Source organism: Camelina sativa, chromosome 16 (genome assembly GCF_000633955.1).
Source record: "Camelina sativa cultivar DH55 chromosome 16, Cs, whole genome shotgun sequence".
Lineage (NCBI taxonomy): Eukaryota > Viridiplantae > Streptophyta > Magnoliopsida > Brassicales > Brassicaceae > Camelina > Camelina sativa.
In genome coordinates, this window is record NC_025700.1 from 28,503,954 (window position 1) to 28,514,078 (window position 10,125).

General features: G+C 38.4%; 4 protein-coding genes across 4 annotated transcripts in view; 3 read left to right on the plus strand and 1 right to left on the minus strand.

The window, feature by feature from the left end:
• Positions 1-2,535, plus strand: part of LOC104754160 — a 6,387-nt gene extending 3,852 nt beyond the window's left edge. Inside the window, exon 2 of the mRNA XM_010476299.1 lies at positions 87-2,535. Coding sequence (XP_010474601.1) covers positions 87-2,535 — 2,449 coding nt within the window. The remainder of the gene's footprint in view (positions 1-86) is intronic.
• LOC104754161 (nuclear pore complex protein NUP62-like) lies at positions 2,615-5,433 on the plus strand. Its single transcript, XM_010476300.2, has 3 exons — positions 2,615-2,788; positions 3,176-4,632; positions 4,726-5,433. The coding sequence occupies exons 2-3, from the start codon at positions 3,198-3,200 to the stop codon at positions 5,256-5,258; spliced, it is 1,968 nt and encodes a 655-aa protein (XP_010474602.1). The 5' UTR covers positions 2,615-2,788; positions 3,176-3,197; the 3' UTR covers positions 5,259-5,433.
• Positions 6,078-6,522, minus strand: LOC104753026 (defensin-like protein 278). Its single transcript, XM_019238323.1, has 2 exons — positions 6,401-6,522; positions 6,078-6,306 (listed from the first exon to the last, which is right to left on the minus strand). The coding sequence occupies exons 1-2, from the start codon at positions 6,453-6,455 to the stop codon at positions 6,146-6,148; spliced, it is 216 nt and encodes a 71-aa protein (XP_019093868.1). The 5' UTR covers positions 6,456-6,522; the 3' UTR covers positions 6,078-6,145.
• On the plus strand, positions 8,916-9,752 carry LOC104754162 (cysteine-rich repeat secretory protein 8-like). The gene has a single exon (XM_010476301.1). It carries the CDS (start codon positions 8,916-8,918, stop codon positions 9,750-9,752), a length of 837 nt encoding a protein of 278 aa, XP_010474603.1.

Sequence of the window (10,125 nt, forward strand, 5' to 3'; positions counted from 1 at the left end):
ATTTCAGAAACGCAAGCAGCTTTTATCAAGGGAAGACTTATCACTGATAATATCCTGATAGCTCATGAACTCCTTCATGCGCTTAGCTCAAATAATAAATGTGCGGAGGAGTTTATAGCCATCAAAACTGATCTATCAAAAGCTTTCGATAGAGTTGAGTGGCAGTTTCTAGATGATGCTATGCAATCCTTGGGCTTCTCTGAACATTGGCGGGCTATGATTATGGAGTGTGTGAGCAGCGTTCAGTATCAAGTCCTCATTAATGGGTCCCCGTATGGAGATATTCGACCAACAAGAGGCCTCCGCCAAGGGGACCCATTATCACCATACTTATTCCTCATTTGCACCGAAATGCTAGTTAAGATGTTCCAGCATGCTGAGAATAATGGAAAGATAACTGGATTGCAAGTTGCAAGAGGTTCTCCTCCTATCACCAACCTCTTATTTGCTGATGATAGCATGTTTTACTGCAAGAAATCAGACTCAGAGATCAATCAAGTAATCAGTATTATTGAGGAGTACAGTCTTGCATCGGGTCAGCGGGTCAATTACGAGAAGTCCAGTGTGTATTTCGGGAAGCTTATCCCAGATGAGGAACGAGGGAATATCAAACATAATCTGGGGATAAATCAAGAAGGAGGGGAGGGTATTTACCTTGGATTACCGGAATCATTTAAGGGTTCCAAGGTTAATACGCTGAGCTATCTCAAGGAGCGCATGCATCAAAAGGTCAACGGATGGCAATCTCTGTTCTTGTCACCCGGAGGAAAGGAAGTTCTTTTAAAGGCAGTAGCCATGGCTTTGCCAACACACACGATGTCATGCTTTAAGCTTCCCACAGCAATATGCAAGCAATTGACTTCTGTAATGTCAGATTTCTGGTGGCAAAACAAACAGGATTCGAGAGGTATGCACTGGACTGCCTGGGAGAAACTGAGTAAGCCAAAAGCTGTGGGAGGACTAGGCTTTCGAGATATTGAGGATTTCAATCTCGCGTTATTGGGGAAGCAGCTTTGGAGAATGATCACACACAAGGATTCTTTGCTCGCAAGAGTTTACAAAAGTCGCTACTTCAAGCACTCAGACCCTTTGTCTGCCTCTTTAGGGAACCGACCCTCTTTTGCCTGGAGAAGTATACATGCTTCACAAAAGATAATCAAACAAGGAGCGAGAGCAGTAATAGGGAATGGAGCAAGTGTTAACATCTGGCAGCATCAGTGGGTCGAAGAAAAACCAAGTAGAGGAATCAGTCGGATGAAAGTGATCCCTCCACAATTCCAGCGGATAGCCTCTTCAGTGAATTCTGTGCAGGATCTACTACTACCTTCTGGTAAGGATTGGAATGAGACCCTATTAGAACTTTTGTTTGAGGATGCGGACAGGGTTTGTATAAGGGGATTGAGACCGGGTAGTGCAACCACCAAAGATGTCTATGCATGGGATTACTCAAGGTCCGGTCATTATAGTGTCAAGTCTGGGTATTGGGTAGCAACTCAGGTGATAAAGGGGAAGGATCAACCTCAATTTGTGCTTCAGCCCAGCTTGGATCTCTTATACCAACAAATATGGAAGCTGGATGCACCGCCAAAACTACACCACTTTATTTGGAGATGTATAAGCAATAACCTCTCAGTTGCAGGGAACCTATACCATCCCCACATATCAAGAGAGGCAAGCTGTATCCGATGCCCCAACGCTAGAGAATCAACAAATCATCTCTTGTTTACATGCCCATTATCCAGACTAGTTTGGGCAATCTCTCCAATTCCTGCTCCTCCGGAGGGTGATTGGTCAAACTCGATATATGCTAACCTGTTCTGGGTTTTTAATTACCATAAGGAGCTCCCCTCTCAAGAGAACCTCTCCTCTCTATCTCCTTGGATTCTCTGGAGAATTTGGAAAAACCGCAATAATCTCATCTTCAAGGGCAGAGAATATGAGGCAATTAGTTTAATCAACAAGGCCAAAGAGGATGCAGAAGAATGGAGTCAAAGGTTGGAGCTAAGAGGTATAAAACATCCTAACCCTCCAGGTTCCCTTAACCGGAATAAATGGATCAAACCATCGCAGGACTGGGTCAAATGTAACTCCGACGGAGCCTGGCCCCATGATGGTGACACAGGAGGATTAGGATGGGTTCTTAGAGATAACAGAGGCAAAATATTATGGGCAGGGGTAAGATTGGTGTCAAAGACACGAACTGTATTGGAGATTGAAGCTGAAGCTTTCAGATGGGCGGTGATAAACTTAGTTCGTCTCCAATATCCCCGGGTCATATTTGAGTCTGACTCTCAGACACTGGTAGACCTGCTAAATGGGGAAGGAAGTAGGCCAACTATTGATCCAATTGTGCAAGATATCAGGCATCATCTTCCCCTCTTCGACCAGTGCAAGGTGGTTTTTATTAAGCGATCTGGTAATGGTGTAGCCGATAGGATAGCTCAGGAATCACTTTCTTTTCAGAACTTTGATCCTAAGTTGTATGCTATTGAGCCAAGCTGGTTAAAATCTTTGGTGGATGCAGATATTGTATAACTGTATTGGTGAATGTATAAGTTGTTGTTGAGCAAAAAAAAAAAAAAAGAAAGGAAAAAAGAAAAAAAAAAGGAAAAAAACAATCTTACGAGGAGGCGTTAGAGCGACGCAGGCAAAGTGAGGAGATCGTTTCCTATAAATTGAAACCACAAAGTGCTCTTTTTTCACACAAACCCTAACCTTGATTTAGAAGAATAAAGCTTCTCCTTCAATCTCTCTTGGTCGTTGCTCCGCTTCCTAACTTTGTTCAAAGGTTCGATTTTTACCTTTACACTCTTGACGTTTTTGTGTGATTTTGATTACCGATCGCTGTTTCCTTAGTCTTATCTGTCTTGATTTGGGTTAGATCTATTCGTAGCTAGGGTTCTTGACTTACTTCTTTTGCACGCTTTTTCACATACGGTTTCCTCATCAATTCGCTACCGTCTCTCCTTGAATTCTCTGTTTTCGTTTAGGACTATCGATTCAATGATACTGCTCTGTTTTCAATTTAAAAATCGCTACTTTCTCATCTAATCCCTTGAATTTGAGTGCATATTAAAGGATTTAGGGTTTCGATTCAATTTATGTGAGCGTGTTAACAGTTATCCTCTGATCTTAGATTAACGTGTTTCGTTTTGTTGTCTTCTTTGTTAAGCAGTTTGAAAGATCGAGATAGAAAGATGAGAATTGATTTTTCTGAGCCAGAGTGCAGAAACTGTTACCATTGCCGCACTTCAGGCTGGCTCAATAATAGCCAAGAATCTCAACCGCGCAGTGTGATTGGCTCATCCGTCACTTCAATTCCCGTTAGTCCCGGACCAGTTCAAGAACATCATTCTGTCACTGTTGGTTCCACCTCAACATCATTCAGCTTTGGATCTGCTCCTGCTGCTATTTCAACATCAACATCATTACCATTCAGCTTCGGACCAGTGCAATCTGTCCCCGCTACTCAATCTCCCGCAACTATCGCTAATGCATTTGGGTCTCCCTCACAAAGACCAGCCTCCCAAGCTCCTGTATTAGCTACTAGTTCTGGTTCTGGTGCATCTGAAACTTCCACATCCTCAAGTTCATCTTCAGATCACAGCTCTTCACCATTCAGACTCGGATCCGCTCCTGCTGCCACCGCATCTGTTAGTTCCGGACCAACGCAATCTATATTTAAAGGTCCTGTCCAAGTTAATACTGGTTCTGGCGCATCTGCCACTTCCACATCCTCAACTTCATCTCCACCTCAAAGTTCTTCTTTCATCGGATTCGCACCTGCTTTTACATCGGTTAGTTCTGCTTCAACGCAACCTTTATTTGGGTTTGGTGCATCCTCTGCTCCCACACCAACTTTATTTGGGGTTGGGGCAATTCAAGAACCCGTCCAAGCTGGTGCATCTAGCAGTGCCCCATGCATTGGTTTCCCGCCAGTAACTTCCTCCTCAACCACTAGAACAGTTTTTGGTGGTTCACTTTTTGGGCAAACGCAACGTTTTGGTGCATCTAGTACTTCCGCATTCTCCCGATTTGGTTGTGTCCCAGCATCTCCGGCGAGTGGCTCTTCAGCTTTTACTTCTGTTTTTGGATACACGCCACCAGCATCCTCCTATTCAAACCGTTTCGGACAAAACCACCGATCTATTTTTGATACACATACAGAGGGTCTTCATTCACAGTTTGGGTCCAACTCTGGAGCGAACACTTCTTTCCCCGGATTTGGTGTTGGTTACTTGCCTGGGACTTCCTCCAACCTATTAAGCCCAAATCCACCAAATTTTGCTGGTCGTTCAGTAGGTGGAGTAGGTCCTCAACCTTTTGGTTTAAATGGAGCTACTACTGCGTCGCCGAGCTCGCCGTTTTCAGCACCTTCTATATTCAGCAGCAATCCCAATATTGGATCCCAGCCGTTTTTTGCATCTCATGGATGGAGTAACCACACTGAACAAGGTAGTAGAATTCCTGGTTATGCGCCTACAACTCCAGATGATGGACAAAACAAACCTGCTTGGGTTCTCTCCACTGAAAAAGGCGAAGGCACATATATTTCCATATCTGCTTCCAAGCCTTATCAACATAAAAGCCATGAAGAACTAAGGTGGGATGATTACAAGCGAGGAGACAAAGGTAATTTAACTAACTAACTTATCAATTTAATCTTTTATTAACATTTTTCTCTTTTATATCTCTTTGTAATTTTGACTTAATCTCATGATACAGGTGGGTGGTTTCCTGGTGCTCGTACCTCTCCCATAGGCTCAAGGCCAAACTTTGATTATACAATCCCAACTGGTTTCTTCCCTGGTATGACCCGGTATCAGAGCTCTATTTCACCACCATCCACAACAGTTCCTCCGATTAACTCGAGTGTTCAGAGACCCCATGAAACCGCTACTGTTCCTCCTCCAGCACACGGATGCACTGCATGTGGAGCAACAAGTAGCTCCTCTGCTTCCGGTCACTCCACATTTAATGGTGCCACAAGTCCTCCCTTAGCTGCAACAACTCCTCCCGGGATGTTCTTTCCTACCACTGGTTTTGGTCCTATGATGTTTGGTACACCTCTTTCTGTTCAAGGCACAACTCCTCCATCAGCTGCAACAACTCCTCCCGGGATGTTCTTTCCTACCACTGGTTTTGGTCCTATGAGTTTTGGTACAAATCTTGCTATTCAAGTCACAACTCCAGCACTTCAAGCCTATCCTGTTCAAGGTTACCTTTTTCTCCCGTTCGCCGCCATGAATCTGCAGTAATTTCTTTACTCTCTGAATCAAAACTCTTTCTTCCAAGTAGTAGGACTAAGTCTCTGTTTCGATTAATTATTAAAAAAAAAAACAAAAAAAAAACAGTTGTTAACTTCATGATTTTGTGTCTTAGTAAAGAAAGATATTGCTATCGTGGATGAAAAACAATATTAGTTTTACATATTCTTCCTCTGAATTGGTATACTACCAATCATTATTTATACATAATTTTGAAAAAATCAACAAAAAAAGAAAAGCTATCTTCCTTGTACTTTAAATTCCTATCTCCTCTGTTTTGTCAAACAACATAGAACAAAATGGCAAGAACTGAAATTGCACTCACTACTCCTCTGTTTTACTTCATTTCTTCTCTTTGTTATCTCACCAAACCATGTCTCACAACCTGAACACATGTTTACTTTTTGCAATCCTACCAACAACTTCACACTAACCACTTAATACGAATCAAACGCTTACTGAAAAAGGAGTATGAAACGCTTACTGGAAAAGGAGAAGGAAACGTTTTGAGTATGAAATGGCAAACATGATACAGCTAGTATGTATGGTGTCTTACGGCATATGACGACATTATATGCATTGATTCACCGTAAGATACCATACCCAATATGTTTCATGTTTCTTCTTCTTTCTTCTTCATGACTCGAAGAAGTAATTTCTTTCTATATCTTTCATATTAAATAATACAGCTGAGTTATATAGTTCTACGGTTTAAAGTCTAGCGATTTTGCGTCTTGTGAATATGCAATTACGAAATTAAGTAGACGAACAAGGAAACATAATTTTATTTCATTCTTTTTGGTGGAATCCAATGCAAAAGATACTGAATCAGAAACGTAAGGATTTTAGAGACTATGTGTGGAGGAGGGTACTTTTATCTAGCAACAATTAGGATTTCCTGGTACGCATTGACAAGTATGAAATATGCAGTTGTGGATTGGACCTTTGCAATATTTAGCACAGTCTTCATTGGTATTGCATGTTATAGGCTTCAATATATCGTTTGTGCTCTCTTGCATCCTCGCGCTCATCACCACACCTATATGTACATATACACACCAAACTCATTATTCACTCATTATTTTCACAACATTTATAAATAATAATTTTTTTTATAATAGGAGATTACGAACAAGAGGTAAGGAGAAGAACAAAGAAGAAGATGGTGAACGTGAATGAGCTTTTCATGTTTCTTGCTGCAAAGTCTAGACGGCCGAGTGTTTGGAAAAGAAACAAAGACTTGTACAATATTGTGTGTTATGATGTGTTATATTATTCCATTGATCTCAAGTTTCAACGTTCATTTATATCCAAATTTCTAGGGAGAGAGTTTAAGGATTAAAAGTCAACCTTAGCTATTTTGATATTTGACTGAACAAATATTACTATATGTATCAACACCAATAAATCTATCTATTAAGCATGGAATTAATAGGGACATATATTGTATAAACACCTAATTAATTTATCAGTTTTATAAACACCTAAATTTATCCAATAAAATATATCAAAATAAACTAATATTGGGAGTCACAAATAATTAAGAGAGCCAAAATTACACAACAAAACGTACGACGTAAGTCAGTCCCATCAAATAAATTATTAGGCAGTTAAAAAAAAAAAAAAACACTATGTGATTGTTGTAACGGGTATCTGTAACGGTAACTTTTTAATTTCTGTTCTTTATATTTGTTTGAGCAATTTTTTTATTCGATCTCTCATCTTCTTTGAAAAACCCTAATTTTTCGAAAGCAAAACAAACCACCAGCTTGTTCTTTTTCTTTTTCTTTGTAGTCTCTGTTCTTCTTGAGAAAGCTCTGTTCTGCTTATACTCACTCTATATATGTTCATTAGCACGTCGAACTCGTGTGTGTGGTGTGTTAAAAAAAATGTTCATTAACACGTCTAGGACTATAAACTAATCATGATTGGTACTTCATATTTGTGTTCCTAACTTCCTATGATATGTGTTAGCATCTAAAAATTAAGATAATCCGTATGTTGGTTCTTAGAATGATATATCCACGTCGTTTTCGTGGAACTCTAGGCAATTGAATTGGATGATCTTCATAAAAACAAATCATGGTGACTTTTATTTTAAGAAGTACAAATATATATTTGTCAAAACATATATATTTGTTAATGTCAAAAAATATATACACATATTTTTCTAAACTTTTTTTTGAAATTATAGAGTTCAGGAGAAATATTAGAGACTACATGGTTAAGAGCACCAAAAAGAAACAAAAAAAAAATAATTTTCTAAATAAGTTTTACATATAAATATCATGACCAAAAATTTGCTTTGACTAGGATAGAAACATAGAAAAGGAGAACTAAATCATGATCTACATATAAATATCATGACCAAAACTTTGTTTTAACCAAGTGTCTTTAGCTGTTAATTAGGTCTTAAACAAAATTTTAACTCAAAACTAACGTCTGAATACAAAACAAACAAAATTTACCTCTAAAAGATATCAACTAAATGCAAACTACCACGCAAAACTGAGTCTGTTTCCACATCGACATCATGTACATGAACAGAAAAAACACCGGAGATAATAGCCAACATTGTTTAGTTAAATTTAGACAATAACAGACGGTATATAATAAAATTATAGGGAGAAAGTATACAAACCAGTGTGATTTACTGCTTCTTTCATTAAGCGCTGTAGCACCTACGGTTCTATTCATTAATCCAATATTCATCAGCTCAAGCACATCTTCAGTTGATCTCACACAATGCATGCTTGCATCAGGGACTGCTAGCCCATTTGGTAAAGCGGTATTCCAAATCCCTAACGTAATCTGGGAAAATGAGGTTCAATATGTTTGGGTAATGACTAATCAGTAAACTTTCCTAATGACAATGGTAGGAATCTCAGTTCTTTTTTTGTTTTTTTTTTTAATCGCCTGAGTGAATGTTTGATGGGTTTTTTTTAGCTAAAGGAACTCTTATATGTGCTGTCGATGCTTATTTGGATGCTAGAGCTTCATGTATTGATTTGTGATCTCTAACTAGGAGACCACTTATTATATATATCTAGATCTTCAACGGATGCAATGCAAATATCTCTACTCCATATATTAACAGAAAAAATACATCTAAATATAATAAATTTAAGTTGAATTCTCAACTAAATGAATTTTTAAGTAATTTATTTTAATTTTTATAATATGATTATTGTCATAATTTTTTTGTAAATACCACAGCAATTTTTTAATCGCCAAGAGTTTGTGCTGTTTGTGAACAGGCATGACTTTGACTCTTGGAATTTTCTTTTTTTTTATGCATCAAATATTAATTTGTCTTCTAAAATTGAATAGAACAAGTCCATGTTTTGTTTCATACGCTAACGAAGCATAATATTGTGATAACTTTATGATTTTTTCATAATCCCAACTTTCAGGAACAAGTAATAAAAGATGATGTTTGTTGTTCAGATATTTGAATTGAACTCTTATTGATGAAATCATCTGACTGTTCATCTAAAAAAATAAAAATATATATATGTTCTCCCTCTGAATTGGTATAGGACGTTACATATTTGAATGAAATTAAAAATAAAAGAAGATTTTTCCCTATATAAATGGCTAGGTTCTGCTCCGTTTTGTCCTACCTTCACAAACAAGAAAGAACCAAAAATGGCAATTTTCATCAGATACACTGCTCCTTTGTTTTGCTTCTTTTTCTTATTTTCTCTCTTTTCTCACCAAACCATGTCTCAGCCTCAACACATGCACACTTTCTGTGACGACAAATTATCCGACAACTTCACACAAACCAGCTCATACAAATCAAACCGTGAAACCCTACTTTCTTCTCTCCGTGACCGTTCCTCCCTCGGAACTTATTCTAACGCCACAATCGGTCTTAGCCCCGACACAGTCCATGGCATGTTCCTCTGTCGAGGAGACCTCACCAAAACATCTTGTTCGGACTGTGTCAAGACGGCAACCCTAGAAATCACTAAAAATAACTGCACTTATAGAAAAACTGCTATAATATACTACGAGGAGTGTATGGTTCGATACTCCAACGTTTCCTTCTTCACCCTCGTAGAAGACGGGCCTTACGTCGTTAAATACCCTGTCGCTTTTTTTCCTACTTCTCTTTTTAGTTCGTTCCAAAAAACGTTATCCACCAAGTTAGAGCAACTAATTATCCTCACATCATCAAAGTCTTCTTTGTCTTCTTCTACGCCTTATTACGTGAAGGATAAATCACGCGTGAATGACTTTGAGGGCTCGTATACGTTAGACACAATGGTTCAGTGTAGTCCTGATCTTGATCCAGCAAATTGCAGCGCCTGCTTGAGACTTGCAGCCCAAAGTGTCTCAGGCTGTTGTACCAATGCTCGTTGGGCTCACTTCTATCTTCCTAAATGTTTTTTGAAGTATGATACAACCGGTTTGCCAAGTTCTCAGTCACCAAGCGGCGCATCGTCTATTAACGTTATGAAAGGTTTATATCATTCATAATCAAATCTAACTATGAGGAAGATAACAGAATGAGGAACTAAAACGTTTATGTATTGTTTTGGCTTTTCTTTGTATAATTGTATTGCAGGAAACGAAATTTTTAGGAGGATTTTCATTACAGCCATGACAACTTCGGTGTTAGCACTTGTGGCTCTATGACTATGATCCAATCCAATGATTATAAATATTTGTATTTAATGTGTGTGACGTGTGATATGTTATTTATATATATTCTTGTCTAATAGACTAATAGGAAAGAAATATTTGGGAGATTGCTTTAAAAATAGCAGTTTAGGTGTTTGCACTTGTGTGATCATATGTGATGACTAAAGGATTATAAATTATGATTTGTGTAATACATAAAAAAAAAAAA